Source organism: Malaya genurostris, chromosome 1, assembly GCF_030247185.1.
Source record: "Malaya genurostris strain Urasoe2022 chromosome 1, Malgen_1.1, whole genome shotgun sequence".
NCBI classification, from domain to species: Eukaryota; Metazoa; Arthropoda; class Insecta; order Diptera; family Culicidae; genus Malaya; species Malaya genurostris.
In genome coordinates this window covers 140,538,388-140,559,347 of record NC_080570.1, presented here as the reverse complement: position 1 = coordinate 140,559,347, position 20,960 = coordinate 140,538,388, and the positions used below count along the sequence as shown (strand labels likewise).

The 20,960-nt window shown below is 36.4% G+C and overlaps 1 protein-coding gene across 2 annotated transcripts in view; it reads right to left on the bottom strand.

The window, feature by feature from the left end:
• Positions 1-20,960, bottom strand: part of LOC131425941 (serine/threonine-protein kinase 32A) — a 280,520-nt gene that overhangs the window by 5,070 nt on the left and 254,490 nt on the right. For both annotated transcript variants that reach the window (XM_058588268.1, XM_058588267.1), the window contains exon 9: positions 4,871-5,052. In XM_058588268.1, the coding sequence (XP_058444251.1) occupies positions 4,871-5,052 (182 nt within the window). The remainder of the gene's footprint in view (positions 1-4,870; positions 5,053-20,960) is intronic.

The window sequence follows — 20,960 nt, the reverse complement described above, 5'->3', positions numbered from 1 at the left end:
GAAGAGGCAGAAAACCCGGTTCTTCCAAACCGAAACTGGATCAGAAAGTGGTATCTCTAATCATGAAGAACAAATCATTGTCAATACGTGATTTGGCCAAAAAAGCAGGAACGAGTGTCGGAATGATCCGGCATATCAAGAGGCGAAATCACCTGAAGACCTACAAGAAGCAGAAAATCTCGAAACAAAGTGTAGAACAGAAGAAGCGAGCAACAACAAGGACCCGGAAATTGTATTCGCGTCTTTTGCAGTGTCCGGATGCATGCGTTTTGATGGACGATGGGACTTATGTAAAGGAGGACTCAAAACCCCTTCCAGGTCCACAATGCTTAACTGTCGTTGTTGGGGAGGATGTGACCGATGCGGACAGGTCGACTCAAGTAGAGAAACTCGGTCGAAAGATACTGGTATGGCAAGCAATATGTTCCTGTGGTTTGAAGTCAACCATTTTTTACACTACCGGAGCTATAAATGCAAAAATCTATCGATCTGAGTGTCTCCAGAAGAGATTGCTGCCTTTATATAAGAAGCATAGTACACCTCCACTGTTTTGGCTAGATTTAGCGTCGGCTCACTATGCCAAAACCACTGTCAATTGGCTTGCGGAAAAGGGTATAAATTTCGTTGGGAAAAATATCAATCCACCAAACTACCCTCAGCTTCGACCCATCGAACGTTACTGGGCAATCGTGAAGAGGGTCTTCAAGAAGACTGGTAAAGCAGCTGGAAACATGACGGAGTTCAAAAAAAAATAGTCTCAAGCGTCCAAAAAATGCGATGCAACACTTGTCCGGAACTTGATGAAGAGTGTTCGATCAAAAGTTCGAAAATTCTCGAAGGAATAACTTTTAATTTCATTCGGTTTTCATTATACTCAAGTTTAACCTCGTACAATAAAGGAACAATTTTTAGTTTGAATAAATTTAGTTTTTTATCATAATTTGAAAGAAAAATTTGTGGATAGCTTATTTTCAATACACTCCTTAGAACCCAACCCGACTTTGCTGTAATGACAGCTTGCCAAATCTGGCCAAAACATTACGGGATGGTCGTGGGATCGAATGAACGGCAAAATTCGTTTTTGGAGACACTCTTTTTGGTATAGTTCCGATGTCACTGTTTTATTTGTAACAAAAACTAGCTCGATACGACTTGATTCCTTGATAACGCGCCATACGGTATTTCTGGGCAATTTCAGCTGTTTAGCTTGCCTAGATGCAGACCACAATGGATTTTCCAACTAACTGTGCTGATCTTGAAAATAAATTTCCACGATTTGGAAGCGTTTTCTGGAGTTGATTCTGATGATTTGCCAAACAATACTGAGTAATGGACCAAGGATGCCAGGCCATTTTTTCAAAAATCTGTGATCAAGCCAAAAAACAGTCTGTGCAAAGTCTGTGTACTTTTCCCGTTACATAATTGGCACATTATCGCAAAGCTGACTTACCGGTAGCGACACCTGCCAATGAAAAATGGAACCAAGAAAAGGAAGATTCATATCGGCAATAGTGATTTGCAACATTTTTATCGTTTCAACATTTTTATTCGATTTCAAATTGTTTACTACTACTTTTTTTAGTGTAAACTACGATTAAACATGGAAAATCTTTAGAAATGTGTGAAATAGGGTAAGGATAGGTTTTTTCGGATCAACATTTTTTTAAACAGAAACCAGTGTAATGTTGATTTCTCGAGTACTAGAATGTATAATGATCGAGTACTATTTATTTTGGATACTTTATTTGTTATTCCCAGGCATTTGAAAAATGGTATCAAATCAAGTTTAATGCTCTATTCTGAATAAACGGTAGATTTCGCGAAAAGGTGAAGTAATTAGAAATTTTTCTACCGATTTGACAGCTCCTGCTGAAAGTATCATCTCATATGCCAATAGCAGATCGGAATCATTTTGGTGAGCAAGATCTCGCTGCATCCAACCGCGCTGTCGGATATTCATATCCTCTCAGTTTTCCTTAGCAAGCTGACTACTTTTTGTGGTTCATGGCCAGTCTGTGATCGATTTTAGAAATGTGTAAAAATCTGTCATTTTTAAAATCTGTGCAGATAATTGAAACACAGATGAATCTGTGAAGCTGGCATCTCTGGTAGAGACGACATTAGAATAATCGCTATTGAACAATCCAATCAGCGTGGTCACCACGAGATAGCGTTATGGTGATTGTTTTGACATATCCTATGTATTCAGAAAATTTTTTGACGAATTTTTCAATTTACTTGAGTTTGAAAGAATGCTGATGGCAAAACCTTACAAATATGGGTAAGAAAAACGATTATTCACGTGTTGTCATCAAACACATGATTTCAAATTGTCCTATACTCTTGACAAACTTGGATGAAATTTGAAATTTTCAGTTCACATACAGATTTGATTTAAATGATAAAACATGAGTAAATAGACTAGTCATAGAACTTTTGATCATAATTTATCAATTAATCTCAAAATCCAACCCAAAAAACAAAGAATATCCCAGATATGAAAACAGTACCCAACCTCACTTCTTCGAATTTGGTATTTCGTGTTACGATTTCTCCATAAATATCAATCAAACATTCCACGGAAAGTTATTGAATCATCAATGATCGATTTTTTTACCAAATTTTTACACGTTTTTGTATGTATGTATGTATTCGATTTATAGGAAAAAAATAATAAAAACCCTGCATTTTGTTCGAATCTTCAAGTAAAATCTGAAAATTCGCCCTTATTCTGAATAACGGCTTATTGGTTTTTCGATCGAATATGGTTCGATCGATTCCTAGCTACCTTTGATTTTGCTAGCGTTATTAAGAATACAAATGAAATACGGTTGTGGAATTGATACGACGTTATTCAGAATAAGGGCGATTATCACCATCGCTTACTTCAAAGCTCGCCACTCGGGCAGCGCAGCGATCGCAAAAGAGTTGATTAGATTCTTCAATTGAAAAAAAAAACAATCCTTATAAAAAAAACACCTGTTACATTCAGGATTGACGGATATCAAGTAAAGGAAGAGTAAAATAAGCAAGACACGTACGGCGAGAGAAGGGCGAAATTTCGCTTGAGAAATTTTGACAGCAGCCGGTATTTAGCCAGGCTTCTGCCGGTTGCTTGAACTCCGCACAAGCGGGTACACGCTAAAACCATACGCACTAGTGTCCTATAATTAATTATAATTATTTTGATACATTTCCTGCATTGAGCTTTCTTACAATTTCCCGTGTTCTATACCAGCGATTTTTTTCAATCTACGATAGAATTCGGTCGACAAAAAACGCCGATGTGCGACCAGCGATGTGGTGGATCTTCAACCTTGAATTTGTCGGAATGAAATTTATTGCTCCAAAGCCGACACAGGCGTTCACTAATTAAGTTATTACCGTAAACATTACACAGTTTTTTTCCTAGCGTCTTTCACGTTATGTTACCTTCCTGGTAAAACATAACGTAAAATGCAAAATTTGTTTGTTTTTTAAAATTGCCACCGATGCTATAAATTCGCTATAAAGTTTTGATTTTCAAATTGTAAAATTCCTTCTAGATGGTGACATTTCAAACTTCAATTTGATTTCCTGTAGGCAAAACAACGCAAACGCATTTTGCCTACTTTGATTACTTTAACTAGCGTGTCGAAGTAACACCAGTTGGAACGCTGCTATAGTGCTGTCCCATAAAACACAAACTATTCATTTCCTTTTGGGAGCCAACATTATTTTCTCACTCACCATCAGCGCCAGTACAACAGTACAGTTACATTTAATTGCGTCGTAATCCTGTTACAATGTCACCATCGTCAGCAGTCACGCCATCATTCTTTCGCTGCTCGGATTTCTTCCTGCGAGAGTTCAACGGGACAAGTTCATTTTCTTTGCCGTTTCCGTTTTGCCGCCCTCGGGGAAGTCACCTTTCTTCCATGTTGCCATTCACCAACACCGGTCGGGCTAGGATAATTGAGCCAAGGGTCGGGGCCATTACACTATCGGAACAGGAAAGTTACGAACCCAATGGGGGCCACCGAAGAAGGTGCACTAGATCAAAAGCACCAGCAGAGTCGTTTTACAGCGTCAGTGCCTTCGAATCCGGGGTATCCGTTGCAGCATTGGCTGCTGATTCAGGGCCCTGGGCCCTGGATGGGGTGTGGACGAACTAAAAATATGGTCGAATGTCACTTGGATGACGTCGTCGGAGTAAGATTTATTGCATTCACCGGTGCTCTAGTGGAGGAGTTTTATTTTTCTTCACTCTACAGGAACAGTGAGTAGTAGCCCAAGGGCGTTTATTCGCTGAGTCAAATTGAATTGGTCCTTTCTCCCTCTCACTCTCTCACGCAAGAGCGAATAGTCGGCTTAAAGTTTGTGCTGATCATTTTAAATTTTTAATCAACTTCATTCGCACTTCCAGCGTTATTCGAACGAAATTTCCCTACCGGCCTGTTTCGTTGAATGGCTGTTTGTTGGTAACTCCCATTGGGGAGGTGGGGCAGAGGCAGAACGCAAACGCAAGCGAGAAAGAAAATAAATAAATGAAAATAAATAAATTACGGGTGCCACCGTTGAACTGGGTCAGGTGCAAAATAGGATTCGCTTTTAATCATTTACCACCACCTGCAGGCATTTTCGCGCACTACTCGACCTCTGTTCGACGGTGGTTGCCTCCATTCTCGGGCCTTCTTCTTCCGGCTTAGAGCGCGCACTTCACGGTTCTGCCGGAAATTAAAGATAATAGATGATAATTGCATATTGCTACCATGAAAAATAACGAGCCTCGGGTTGTAGGGGTTTTGTTCCGTTCCGTTCCATTCCGTTCTACTCGACAAATGGAGCACCCTGTTAGACGATTTTTAATTGAAGGAAAATCCTACCGTACCTTGCTGAGCAGATCGATAAAGTTGTCGCTCCAGTGACGGGGAAAGTGCGGCTGGGTGTTCAGGATGTTCTTGACTTCGACCAGGGGCGTGGCGGAATGCACCACGAACGGTCGGTTTCCGGAGCGCATCTCGTAGGCGACAATTCCTAGCGACCACCAGTCCACTGGGTAGCTGTATCCGGCTGCAGGTAATAGAAAAAAAAGAATTACATGACAGGTTAGTAGATTGGATTTCACGACTCATTAGTTGAGCAGTGGTTGCTGCGGTTGAAATCGAGTCGGCTAGCCCGCTTCTAATCCCGCCCCGGGGTTACTTTGATCCACTGGCATAACACAATCGGCTGTGTAAACAGTCAGCCATTTCAAAGGATAAACTGGTCTGAAATAGATGCGGTTCGGTTTCCCGCTCGTCGGAAGCGTCGGTGACACAATGCAAAGTCCGCCGCAGGAATAAACGCTGTAAACTCAAAAAAATACGACCATTCGCACTGCAGGTTCGGTCAGCCGGTGCAAGGATATTACCGAGAAACATCAAGCGAGTATTCGTCGGTACGTCGAAGCAACTACAACAACAACAACAACAACGAAAAAATGCAAGCTTTGCTCTACGGGGTCCCATTGTGAAGAATAGACAATGTTTATCCAAGCAAATATAAACCGCTTGCAAGGATTTCCTGGTTTATCCTGGGCTTAGTGGGAACGGTTTGGTTCGTAAGTTTCGCAGCAAATGTAATTCAATTAGAGGCAGATTTACTGGCAGATTGTGTAGGATGGAAACAGATACGACACGAGAAGCTCTCTATGGTTCGACGTTCAGGAATAGCAAAAAGGATTCCTGTGCGATATGAGGCTGGCTTCGTAAGCAAGAGAAACTGGATGAAGCGTAGGTATATGAAATCGCTAAGATAATATTTTCTCCTTCAACTGCAGGGCAAATAAGAGTTACGTAAACATGCTACCGTTTTGCAGTGAAGAATGCACTAATTAGTTTTACTTTTCTGATTTGAAATGATTAATCTAGCAGAACTCACTCTTGACCGTTTGCTACTGCTGAACCCTGAAGAAGACCCACGTTACTGAATCGTCAAATCACTCAATCAAATTAGTCTTCATCACAATATTATCTTCAAGCCAAACGTTGAATAAACTCAAATTGAACCGAATGGTAGATTCTGTCTATCCCCGGAGCATCATTGTTACATGGAAAGAAGGCCAAAAAACCAATGCTGCAAAATGTTCCTTCACGAGACAGTTTTCGGTGCAATCCAGAAGTAGGTATCACAAACCACTTCACTCACATTGGAAATAAACGTAACGAAAAAAAGGCGGATGGATAATGTCAGAGACATAACTGGATGACGTGAATACGAATTAAATGGATCGTTCAGTTTCTTTCACGTTAAAGCATCTGAATTCTGGAACTGGATTTCAGGAATCGAACTTTCGAACCAAATGCTAGAACTGAATTCTGAAGCTCAATTCTGATGCTAGATTCGAGAATTGAGTTCTAAACCTGAACTCGCTAACTGAATTGTTAAATTGATCACTGAACCTGTGTTGTGAAACTGAATTCGAGACCAGGATTCTTGTTTGGCTCTGGATTCTGAACCTGAACCCTAGCACTGAACTCTAGATCTGGATTTTGAGCCGCAGCTGAATTTTAGTTTCAGAATTCCATTTTCAAATTCGGATCCAGAATTCAGCTCAGAAGATCCGCAATTTAATAAAAAAATCCTCCGAATCTAGTTGCTAAAGTCAGTTGCACTTCTAGATTTTTTTGAACTGAGCTTTGGAACCAAATTCTAGGCTTGAATTCTGGATTGCAGTTCGAGAACTGAATAAATGAAATACAATTTAATTTTGGATCTGAGTTCTGTTCGGGCTGAAATTTCAGGTTCAGAATTCAGAAACTGTATTCTAAATCTAAATTTAGAACCTTTATTTCAGTTCCAAAATTCGTTCAGAATTCGGATTCAAAATTCCGGCTTATAATCAAGTTCTAAAATTCGGTTTCAGTTCCAGAATTATGGTACTCGATTCTGCCTTGTGTTGAAACTGGCAGCACTGTTATCTATGGAACGATTAACGAAGCGAGTGGTGGGAAGTCATTTAGCGTGTAGAGAAGAGAGCTGTCAGAAACCGTTTGCAGCAAAAACCAAACAGTATTACAAAGTTTTCTTTTTTGAAGAATTAAAACTTAAACCTAAAGAAGTAATCAAAAGTTATAATCGTTTGAAAGTTTGTTAAAACTTAGAACCTACTTAAAACTTATTAATAGCTTAAATCTACGAAGAAGGATCATTGTAAGTAATTGAAACTTATGTGAAAATTCAATTCTAACCTACACTTCACCAGCCGCTACCTAGTTTTGGGTCAAAACAAAGATAAATAATAAAGACATGTATGTGCCTACAAAAATTTAAAAAAAATCTGGTTCGTACCCGGTACTTTCTAAAATGACCGCACTCACCGCTTGGGGGAGCGCGAGAGTTATTGTGTTGTAAACAGTTCAAGTTGAAGTGTGCCATGAGTGAAACGAAATCAAATGTCAACAATTCACTCATTTCGATACTGTGTATCGCGTTACTGTGTAATCTCCGTTTCAATATTTGAACTTCCTAAGGTAATCGAATTTGACAAATAAAAGCAATTACCAACTACATTTGATCTGTATATCCTTAGCTGCTTCCAGATTGGCATATTTGGTAAACGTTCAGGACGGCGCTTGACGACAATGGTAAGGTCTTCAATCTGCTGCCCAACGACATTGACTGGCCAGTTAGGTAAAGTTTTTAGCTAAATGAATTATGGAAAAACACCAAGTTCGCTTTCTGAAGGTAGCTGATTTGGTCATAGGGTGAAATATCGAGACAAGGTACTATACAAGATCGTAAAAGGGATTTGATGATCAACATTGTTTAGTTTAGGAAAAATGAGAGAGAAAAATGCACGAAGAAAGTTCAGTTAAGACCTCGAGTAAACTACGGGGCTCACTGGCTCTTTTTTTGAGATCATCGACGAAGAGAAATCTCCAAATGGAATGAAAATATGCAGCTCGAAGCAAATGTTCAAAGTTCTGTTTGATTATATTCACAATGATGCGAATTCTGTGATATACGGACTGCTCATGTTGTAACGACATAGGTGGTCACCAACAGAGCCTATGGAACCACAATGAAACGAACTAATTCTCTTAACTCCGAAAATATTCCTCTCATAGCAGATGGAAAACTTTTGAAATCTGGACTTTTTTTATAAATAAAGTATATAGACTAGAATTAAACCATTTTTTTCGATCCGAAACTAACATCCAAACTAAAACAATTTTATTAATTAGAAAAAAAAGAAAGCTTATTTTGACATGCGGATCTGGTCCTTCGGCTGTCAACAGTCGGGCAAACGGCTGACGGCGATGACTTCATCAGAACCGAAATCAGAACGAAATTCAGGCGGACACAGTTGTATCATTTGAGGCGTGTCCCTTGTTGCATGAGGCAGCCAGGCACTAGAATGCCTACCATGCTGACATTTTAATGTCTCTCCTTACGTCGCACTCGAATCAAGTTCTGAAGTCAAAGTCTGCTGTTAAAATTATAGAATCAAAATGTTTGTCGGGTGAGAAGAAACTTTCAATAAATATCATATCACACTTTACGAACCTCTTGCAACAATTATATGGATCGAAAAGTTGAACAATTGACCGAAAAACATAAGCTACGGTTTTCCATTCCAGAAGCATTTCATAAGAACGAGGTTTGCTTATTTCTTTGAAATATTCGTACCATTGATTTACATTTTCCACATAATTTATGTAATCTGCTCTGACTTTTTCGTGGTACATGGCAGAATGTCACAAACCTGGAAGTTGAATCCTGAGCCTTCCGATGTTCTTCAGCGCTAAAAAGACTGATTGTATGTAGCTTTACTACAAACGGAAAAAGGATGTATTCAAACTTTCATTTAACTGCTATAATGCGCATCGGATGTAAATCGTCCGCTTGTGGTTAATGTAAATAAACGCAAGACGAACTTTAAATAATTGAAATAAAATATAAAATCTCAATGTTTACCAATAAGTTAACGAATCGAAAGAGTTCTCACGGTTTGACATTTGCATTATGAATATGATGATGGGAACTCAGCAGTGCAACCAATTTATCACCATTGGTGCCAGTTTCTCGGAGGACCGTAGATGTGTGCCAAAAAAAGATCGTGACTGTCATGTCTGGAAATTCGTTTGTGGTCAAAACCTACCCAAAATCAACTAAAGTGCATCTCCCCAATTTTGTGTAACGAATGATGACTTCAAAATGTAGGTAAATGTAAGTTTACCCAAAGTGCCATACCATGGCAAAGCACCCTACCCATTTTTCACGATCAAGTCAAAGTTTCAGTAGATAACGACCTTATTTTGGATAGCTTATAGAAGAGCTCGACAATGAGTGATTTCACCTCAAAAAATAGGTAAACTTGATTTTCAATGCACACCCTCTCAGCAGGCCGTTCAATTTTGTTGATTTTTGAGCGCTTGTTGAACGATATATTGCACGAAATATTCGTTCAATTTGCAGGAACGGTTTGTTGTTTTTTCTCTTGCAAAAATAGTGTGAAAATTAAGTGTTATATTTCCATAGAAAGAAAATTTGTTGTTATTCTACGTGAAGTAGAAGTATTGTGCAGGTATGTATTGTTAGTTTAAACAAATAAGTTGAAAAAACTTCAGAAATTCTGCAGTAGAACTAGTCCAATGGGGCTCCAACTCCTCATGTTAAAAATGGCTCATCAATGGACCTCTGTCTGCCGGGTTTTTTGAACGAATAAAATGGCATTCGGTTCAACGGTCTGTTTCAAAATCGGCAAACGAAGGTCTCGTGTTGGCCTCCCGTTGAACGATTGATTGGACTTTCATTGGACCAATGATCCAACGTATTGGACCAATGAAGGACCACCGTTGAACGTTTTTTTCTAAGTGGGCAGTTTTCTTGCATACACGGAAAACAAAAACTACCTATTATTTGACTCCCTTTTACTTAATTTTGAGTTTTTTTGGATCTTTTCTTTCATTCGCTCCTTCAATTTTTGTCAAATGACAAAGAGCAAAACCTTCCAACAGCGAGAATTCCGTTCAATAAGTTAAAATTAAGTAAACCGTATCAACCTGAAATTGAGTCAATACGACTCAACTGTAGAGTAAATATAACTTACCATTGAGTAGATACAATCTTTAAGTATTTCTTGCACGTTCCTTACGGGAACTATCTATAGTCACTTTACCTTAAATTAGGTTATTGAACGGAACCCCCAAATTCGGTGGAATGTACTTAAAAATAGGTTGTTTTGCGGTTTCGTGTAAAGCTAGAAGTTTGCACTAGGTGCGAGAGACTGCGTAAAATTATTAAAGGTATACCGATTCATGTGAGTAAAATTACAATTATTACTAAAATGTATCTAAATTAAAAATAAATTACAGCTTCAAGCTAAAATTGAACTTACACTAAAACGGTGATTTGATTTGCTGAAGAATTTCGGAATTCCCTCGTGTCCCGCCTTCTTGTTCTTCGGAACACCATGTATTCCGGACGAGGAACTGAATTTTAGATCTGACTTCTTAAAATGAAAATAAAAAACAGGTCTTGAATTCTGAAACAGAATTTCAGAACGGAACCCTATACACTTAGGAAAAAAACGTGTAAATTTGCGTCCTTATTGATTCACATAAAAGGAGTGTCGTAATTCACTTGAATGTATAATTCCAAGCATGTAAAGATAAGTCATATCATGAACTTCACACTGAATTTTTCTGTTTTTACAAGAAATGGTTAAAGAGGTGAAGCAGCTAAAAATTTTTCTACCGCTTTCACAGCTTTTGCTGATACACTGATAATCATTTCTACCTATTTTTTGAGGAGAAATCAATCGTCGAGCTCTTCTAGAAGTTACCCAAAATTAGGTCGTTATCTACTCAAACTTTGAATTGATTGGTAAAAATGGGTAGCGTGCTTTGTTATGACATACTAAACTTACATTTAGCTAAGTTTTGAGTTCATCACTCGTTACCCAAAATTGGAATTGCACTTTAGTTGATTTTGGGTAGGTTTTGACCCAAAATTAGGTAGCGGCTGATAAGAGTGTAGTATCATCACTAACAAGCACTGCCTCTCTATTTCATTTTAGCGTCAATGACCGTCTATCTACACTGTTGAATTGAAGTACCTATTTATGTGTATTATTTAACCCATAATGGGTAAACATCCTGTTTTCAATAATGGGCAAAGCGTCAAAAGTAAGGTGATTTACTACCCAGTTTCAAATAAGGGAACGAACCGAAACTGGGTAGAAAATTACCCATTTTTCATCAGGTGTACAACTTTGCTTCTGCCATTTTTTTTTTCAAAATTTAAAGCTTTATTGCGAAAAAGTGCTTACAGATTTATTATTCAAAGTATTGTCCGTCGCTAGCGACAATTTTCTCCCATCTTTCCGGAAATTTTCGGATCCCGGCTCGAAAAAAGGAGTCCTCTTTTGACGCTATCCATGAAGCAATCCATTTTTCCAACTCTTCGAAGGATTGAAAATGTTGATCTGCCAGGTCGTGTGCCATCGAAATAGGAATAGGTGGAAGTCAGAAGGGGCGACATCTGGGGAATACAGCGGGTGGGGCAAGACTTCCCATTTCAGCGTTTCCAGGTACTTTTTGACCACTTTTGCGACGTGAGGCCGAGCATTGTCGTGTTGTAGGATGACTTTGTCATGTCGCTCTTGATATTGTGGCCGCTTTTCTTTTAGCGCGCGATTAAGGCGCATCAGTTGCGTTCGGTAGCGATCTCCTGTGATGGTTTCACCTGGTTTTTTAGAGCTCGTAGTAAATCACACCGAGCTGATCCCACCAAATACAAATCATAACCTTGGCGCCGTGAATATTCGGTTTTGCCTTCGATGAAGTAGCATGCCCGGGCTTTCCCCATGATTTTCTGCGTTTAGGATTATCGTATCGAACCCACTTTTCATCACCGGTTACGATTCGATGTAAAAACCCTTTACGATTTTGTCTTTGAAGCAGTTGCTCACATACAAATAGACGACGCTCGATGTCCCTCGGTTTCAACTCGTACGGCACCCAGTGTCCTTCTTTCTGAATAATGCCCAGGGCCTTGAGACGTTTTGAAATGGCTTACTGACTGACTCCCAACGATTCGGCAAGCTCTTCTTCGTGCCAAAGAATCTTCATCAATCAATGCTTCTAGTCGTTCATCTTTGAAGGTTTTTTCTCTTCCACCACCATGTTTGTCTTCGATATCGAAATCACCATTTTTAAAACGTTGAAACCACTCCCGACACGTTTGTGTATTCAGAGAGCATTCGATGAGCTTCTGCTGCATTTTTTTTCGAATTGTAACAGAAAAGTAAAACTTCCCACAAATGGTGAGAATTGGGCACATAAACAGACATTTTCGGGCGTGAATAATACGAAAACAAGAACAACTGTCACTGAGACGGCACTGTACACACTTTAAAATGATAACTTTGCAGATTTAAGTTGTGAGTAAGAATACTTCATTTTTATCAGTTCGTTAACTTATATATGCTATCCTCTTCTAGTCTAACTAATTAGTTTTTACAATTGGGGGGGGTAGTTAGAACGCGCAGTGTAAGTCGGGTTTAACCAATGGGACTAGTTGTATCGAGTCGGCCATTGTATACTTTGTGAGTAAGAGAGGAAATATGCTTCTTGGTGAGAGTGAGCGGAGAGGAAAGGGCGATAGAATGTTGGGTTATTCTCGTGAATTAGTGTGTACTCTTGAGTTACTGTTATTCTAGGTCGTGCTGGTTGGTATTCAATTGTGGAGATGAGGGGCGCCAAGAAGGGGGAAGTGACACAGTCGGTTATGTTTATTCTGTGTGTTCTGTTCTGATGACATAACGATTTGAAACTTGATGCTTCCTTGTATCTGCAGTCGAATTTTATGCCTACGTTGTTCTTTCTTTGGGTCACCGTAAAGTGCAAATGTTGATATTTTAGTTGCCTTCATGTAGGTAATGTATTTATTTTATGTAGGTTTCTAGGTTTTTGTGGCATGGTGCTTTTACGGGATTTTGTCAAGTGCGTGTGGTCTGGGGTGTGAGAGAGATTTAGTCTTGAATATTCATATTACATGGTCTGAAATGTGTGAGGAGATTTAGTGTTAAAGGCTCATATTACAACACTCACTTTAAAGGCATTATCATCTATGTATTTTGACCAGCCTCAACCGGTACAGGCATCTATCGGAAAACGGAAACGGGAGCAAAGTTGTACAAATACGATGTATTTTTCGGATGGCTTAGGGAAAAGTAAAATTTGTAGGAATTATTGCATCAATTTATTGGAATATTTACGTATACCATAACATTAATTTTATTAGTTTTTCATCCGGCTCTGCATGATGTGGGTAGTATTTCACTCAGTTTTATATATCAAAAATACCCAACTTTTGACAGCTCGTATTGAAGCCGAAAAGGAGTATTTGTGGTACTCATAAATGGGTATTTTATTTTAACCGTGTAGACTTCACAAATTAGAGAAGCCAGATCTGCAGATTTGTCTGTAAATTTGCAGATTTCGTACATAGTCCAATCCACGTGCGAATGTGTTGGTGTGGCTATTCTCAGCAGTTGAAAGGTTAATGCTAGTGTGAGTATGTCGAAATAACCCAGTGAATTTTGTCGAGCCGCATCGTGCCAATTATTAAAGACATATATGCAATAAAAAACACTGCAATGCCAAGAGAACAGTTGAGAAAGGCATAAAATCGTTCATGAAACTCTATATCATGTAATGGAACTGTCTTCTACTTGGTTCATTAGTTCATAGTTTACGAAATTCTATATGCATTTTTCGCAGTGTATGATTATGAGTCAAAAAAGTTTTACCTCAGTGTAAAATTGAACCCACAACAAACTTTGACTTCGGCTCGCACACATTCTAATTTCGTATATGAATAGATGTGTGCACTCTGCATCGGTATGAGTAACAGAGACGTCAAATTGCTCAATAGTGCTGCAGACATTTTGCAGACTTTTGAAAATCGAGTTTTTCGGAGACTTTCGTAAAAATTTACAGAGTTTTGAAATTGTCGCGACCTTTTTTTTTTGCTCGCCAAATCAGTTTAGCATATCATACTCTATAGAGAAATGGCTGCCAGCAAGACATACTTGCTGACTGGAGATTTTTTTTTCGGATATACAGACTTTTCCAACCCTGCCTGGAAGATATTTGAAATTTTTACCTGGCATCTCTGTCACAAATTTCTACGTAGATTTAATCACGATCTATAGTTAGCCTACTTGGATAACAAAATTCTCAGCTTTTCTGTACGTTGCAAGAAATGCAATCTGTAAAATATCGCGACGTCAAGTCTTTCTCATTTCGATTTGTATGAGGAATGTGAGTTCCATTTTGGAATTTTCGGCCAGCACGGTGCTCCAAACGTAACACTACAGCATTATAAATCCCGGCTTGTCGTTAAGCTCTCGTACAAACAGAATCTGTCGAATCTGTTATGCATGCACAGAAGCTTCGACGAACTAGTGACATGCTGGAAAAAATCTATTCACTTTTTCCTAGTTTGTTACGCAAATCAAACCCTATTTCACGTCCCAGTAATTCAACAACAAAAAACTAAGCTCGAGAGTACTGAATGGCTGCTGCAACGGCTGATAACTTCAAACAAACAGCCCGGCGGCATCCGTTGGCATATGTGCCCGGGATTTTGCCAGTAAGCCATCAAAAGACCCGACGAAAAATTCGTATCATTTTCAGAACCCATTTTGCAGCTGTCAAATTTTTGGAATTCATTATCATTCCGAAATTTGCTCATTTGCTTGAATCGCTAGCTCCATCTGTGAGTGTGTAGCAGAAATTCGATTCAGTAAAAGTGTTTCAAAAATGGTTCAGTGTGTGACTCAGCACCGGTCGAGTTTTAAACATTGTTGTTGGATTCCGTAAGCATAAAAATCTGTAGAATGAAATGTTTCCTAGTAGGATTATTGTTTGAGTCAAGTATTCATAGTTACACACTAACGGATCAGTTCGAATTGATCTCTGTTTACCACAAAATCATCCAGATCCGAACCAATTTCTTTTAGGTATCTTATCATCATTCGTAAACAAAACTCCTGCCAGTCATCGTTCAATATGCAAAAACTATGCGTCGGTTTTCCGATGAATCTTTCTTTGCCCGGGAACGTGTGGAAAAATCTATACCTTTAGTGCACAGACTACCGGTTTCTCATCATCTGTCAGTTGGGTATGAAGTTTGTGCACCAACTGAAAAAACAAAATCGAACTATCATTCTAACTTCGTTAGTTTGTTATTGCACACTGTCGTAACAGATTCCGCCACTTGTTGGTGGTGTATGTAAAATCTGCCACTGAATAGAGCTTTCCACACGGAATTGAGGCGAAATTTTCATCATCTTTGAGTTTTGAAAATCATAAACTTTTCAAAGAGAGTTTGTATCGGTCGTTATTGCAGGAAAAAATCACAGTTTACTTTGATTTTTTCGCCTACCATCCATTCCAGACAACAATACAGTTGACAATAAAATCCGAAAGCACATTCCACAGGAAAAAGCGACCAATTTGGAATGGGGAAAAAAGGTCTATTGTGTACAGATTGTACTGATGTGACGGTGCGTATGCTGAGTAGGCTGACTTTACCTTTTTTTTCTACCCTAGCAATGTATCCATTGGGAACGAAACGAATTCAAATCGGTCAGACATACAAAGGGAGAGAGAGAGAGAACCTGAGAGAACTGTCGTTCAGTGCCAGCCAGCGCTATTCTAATGTCCTGTTGGAATCGTTAAAAGTAAACAGAAAAAGCTATCGGATTGCCGGAGCCGGGGAAACGTTTGTCCTAGTCAAATTAACCCAATGAAGACCGTTGTCATCTGTGGTCTCGAGGATGAGAATTGGCCACCAACACAAAACACACACGATTACTAAAGGGTTAATGTTTGTGATTTATGTTTTCACAACTGTCGATAGGGTCGGACATGGGTTTGGTTAGTCCGAAAAGCAAACTGGCCTTCTGTCCGGTTGGCTTTCCAACAAAGAGTCGCCGGTGAAGCTTCTCCGAAGGTAGATAAACGAAGGTAATGGAATTTGTCTGTCCAGTGAAAAGTGCTTTCTGTAATGGATTTTTACTGCAGGCTTCAGTGCAGATTGAAAGCTGAAGGCGGTTCGGTGCTTTACGTTCGGAAACAGTTAAAGGGATTGAAAAAAGCAACTGCTCTTCGTGAATGCATTAATTAAAACAGACAAAAAAAATCGAGCACTAAGGCAATTTTGCTACTAATGTTTGAATTGATCTTATGAGTTACACCACTCAAGAAGTCGTGTGACTGACAAACAGATGGCGCTGTCATTGTCAAATTCATATGACGTTTATGAAGTACTCACTTTCGATTAGTCGGAAAAAAGTGAAAAAACACAGCAGTGTTTGGCCATATTTACAGCTAATAAATCATATTTTTGCGTCGATATGTGATAATGGATCAAATATGGATCCATCACATTACTTCGGAATTAAAGCGATTAGCCTAGTATAAAAAGTCTGAATAGTAGAATTGAATAGAAAAAAGCTTTGAAAATAAATAATTGAATTGCGAACAGAGCAAAAATAAAAATGAAATTCTGGTGAGTAAAATTCGCGAAAATTTAATAAAATGTCAAATATATGCAAGCATATACTAATTAACAGAATTGAACATAAAAAATAAGCTATGAAAAGATATTATAAAATTGTGAACATAACCACAAAAATGAAAAAAAAACTCTAAAAAGTGAATAAGTAAAATTAGTGGAAACAAAAATAAAGCCAAATATAAATAAGCTTATGATAATGAACTGAATTGAAAAAAACATGCAATACAAACTTATACTGATATTGCGAACAGCCGAAAACAGCAAAACTCGAGAAAGTTATAGAGTTAAATTAGTGAAAATCAAACAAGTGAAAAGATATATTAAAAATAAGAACATAGCGAAAATAAAGCAAAACTTTAAAAGTTGTGAAAATAAAATGATAGCAAAATATAAGCAAGCTGACAATAATAAACTAAAAAAAAATTGTTTTACTAAATAGCATAGAAAAACTAAAATCAAAATTCAAAAGCATGAACGAGTAAAATTAGGTGAAATAAAAACATAAACAATTATAAGCTAGCTCATACTAATAAGCTGAATTGAAAAAAAAGCAAGGTATGACATGATATTTTAAAGTTAAGAACATAGCCAAAATAAACACTAAACTCTTGAAAGTCATTGTGTGAAAATAGTGGAAATAAAATATAGCAAGCTTATTGAAAAAATAAACTTTAATAAGTTATACAGTTAACTGAGTGCAAGTAAAACAGACAAATATGAGCAAGCTGATAATAATTTGAATTGGGAAAAACAAGTCATTAAAAGACATTTTAGAATTAAGACCATAGGAAAAAATGAATATTCTAATAAGTTATATAGTAAAATTAGTGGAAATAAAAAGAAGCTAAATAAATGCAATTATAAGCAAAATTAAAAATTCAAACTACCAAAAGATACATTTAAATTGCGAACATAGCAAACACAATGAAAAAAATTCTTAGCAGTAAATAATGAAAATTAAGAGAAATAAAAAAGGGCACATAAAAGGAAACCCATTTCAATAAGTTGAATTGAAAAAAATGCAAACTATAGCTAGATGCAGTAAAATTTGTAGGATAGCAGAAATAAAAACAAAACTCTAAATAGTAGTAAAAGATATTTTAAAATTGCGAACATAGCGAAAATAAAAATTACACTATAAAAAATGAGAGTCAAATTATTGAAAGCAAAATGCAGCTATATATAAGCAAACAGACAATAACAAGCTGAACTGAATAAAACAAGATTTGAACAAATATAATAGAATTGCGAATATAGCAAAAACAAAAGCGAAATTCTGAAAATTGAAGGAAAGCTTACAATAATAAACAAAATTCATAAATGTGAAAGAGTAAAATTAGCGGATAATGAAGGTAGGCAAAAATTTGAAAATATGACGAGTAAAATTAGTGTTAAAAATAGACTAATATAAGCAAGCTTATACTAATAAGCTGAATTTAAAAAAAAAAACAATCTATAAATAGGCATTTTAAAATTAGGAACTTAGCGAAACTAAAAACAAAACTCTGGAAAGTAACTGGGTAAAATTTGTGGAAATAAATAATAGCCAAGTATAAGCAAGCTGATAATAATAAGCTGAATTAATAATTCCAGTTAGAAATAGATGTGTTAAAAATAAGAACATAGCGAAAAACAAAACAAAACTCTAAAAAAGGAAAAATTCAAATTAGCAGTAGCAAAAAATAGGGAAATATAAGCAAGCTAATGACAAAAACTGAATTGAAAAAGCAATCCAAAAGAACATGTTTTAAAATTGCAAAATAGAAACAAAACTTTAAAAAGTGATACAGCAAAACTCGCGGCACTAAAACTAGGCAAGTATAAGCAAGCTTATACCAATAAACTGAATTATAAAAAAACAGCTATAAAAAGATATATTGAGAACACAGCGAAAATAAAAATGAAACTCTGTAAGTTACGGAGTAACATTTGTGGAAATCAAGAATAGCAAGCTTACAACAATAAACTAAATTGCAAATTAAAACTAGGAGAAGACATGTTTAAATAACCAACATAGTAAAATAAGAAACAATATGCTAAAATATGGAAGGAGTAAAATTAGTGGAAATGAAAAAACAGACAGATTTAAGCAAGCTTATACCAATAAAATGAATTTAAGAAAATAGCTCTGAAAAGATATTTTAGAACGAAGAACACATCGAAAATATGAACAAAACTCAAAAAAGTGAGAGAAAAATTAGGGGAAATTAAATAGGGCTCATATAAGAAAGGTAATACTAATAAGTTGAATTGAAAAAAAGCTATGAATAGATAAATTAAAATGGAGAATTTTTAGCAAAAATTGAAAAAATGCTCTGAAAAGTCATAGAGTGGAATTAGTGGTGATAAAATATAGTCAATTATACGCGAGCTGATAATAACACTAAAAAAATCAAATTAAATCATTTAGACTGTTATGTCAGATGATAGTAAATAAATAAGCTAAACACAACACAAGCTATTAGCAAATATATTAAAATTGTGAACACAGCACAAAACTAAAAAGTGTAAAAGTAAAACTAGCGTAAACGAAAAATAGCCAAGTATAAGTATGAAGCAAGCTAATACTAATATTCAAACTACAAAAAGAGTTGTAGAAACTACAAAAAGAGAAAAAGTAAAATTAGACGAAATAAAAATATATCTAAGCTTGTTAATAATAAGCTGAATTAAAAATAACACGCAGTAAGATATATATATATATATATATATATATATATATATATATATATATATATATATATATATATATATATATATATATATATATATATATATATATATATATATATATATATATATATATAAATAAATAAATTGAGAACATAGCAAGACAAACTCGGAAAATTACGAACATAGTAAAATTAAAAACAAAATTCTGAAAAGAGGAAGAGCATTACTTTTTACAAGGTTATAGGTGTTACGAAGCGTTACATGCGTTACTTTTGTAACTTATAGGCGTTACGAAGCTTTACTTCTAAGTTATAAAAATTACGAAGCGTTACTTGCGTTAGTTTTTGTGTAAGTTCTAGGCGTTACGAAGCGTTACATGCGTAACTTTTTTGTATGTTATAGACGTTACGAAGTGTTACATGCGTTATTTTTTAGTAAGTTACAGGCGTTACGAAGTGTTACATGGGTTATTTTCTTTGTAAGTTGTAAGCATTACGAAGCGTTACTTCTAAGTTATAAAAATTACGAAGCGGTACTTGCGTTAGTTTTTGTGTAAGTTTTAGACGTTACGAAGCGTTACATGTGTTACTTTTTTGTATGTTATAGACGTTACGAAGTGTTACATGCGTTATTTTTTAGTAAGCTACAGGCGTTACAAAGTGTTACATGGGTTATTTTCTTTGTAAGTTATAGGCGTTACGAAGCGTTACATGCGTTACTTTTTTGTGAGTTATATGCGTTACGAAGCGTTATATGCGTTACTTTTTCATAAGTTATAGGTGCTATGAAGCGTTACATGCTTTACTTTTATGTCCGTTATAGGCGTTACGAAGCGTTACTTTTTAGTAAGTTACAGGCGTTACGAAACATTATATACGTTACTTTTTTTAAGTTATAGGCGTTAAGAAGCGTGATATGCGTTACTTTTTTGTAAGCTATAGGCGTTACGAAGCGTTACATGCGTAACTTTTTAATAAGTTATAGGCGTTACGAAACGTTACATGCGTTACTTTTTTGTGAATCATAGGCGTTACGTTACGTCAAGGGTACTAAAAAACGTTACAAGAGTTTTGGCATCCCAATTTTAACATATTGAAGCCAGTTATTTGCCAAATCTACTGGAAATGTCAAAATTATGGAATGATTAGAAATGATCCCAAAACAACATGGAATACACTGATCAAAATTAGCATGATGAAACATCTTATCGAAACGAAATCGCATGTATCTAATTTTGAAGGAAAATAAGCATACATATTATTCAAGTGAATTAATTGTTCTATTCTATCCATGAAGGAATAATTCGTTCTTTTCTGGATATGAGAGTATTCAGTAAATTGAACAAAATAAATTAAGCTAATACTAATAAGATGAGTAGAAAAAACAAGCTACGAAAAGATATATTAAAATGGATTCAGTTAAAAAAACACTTCAAAAAAGAGAGAGTAAATTTAATAGAAATTAAATATAGACACGTAAAAGCAACGTAACAAGGTAGTAACAAACTGAATTGAAGAAAATAAGTCAAAAATTATTTAATAAGCAGAGACAATATAGAATGTGAAAAATAGAATGTCAAAACACCTTCAAGAAAAATACTGAAGATCGTCAATAGGATAACACCAGAGTGTAAGGAATGAAACTGTGAAATTATTAAAATTAATCAAAAACGTGAACATAATAAAACTTTTAAGAACAGTATAGCAAGAATAACCAAATCAATGTATAAA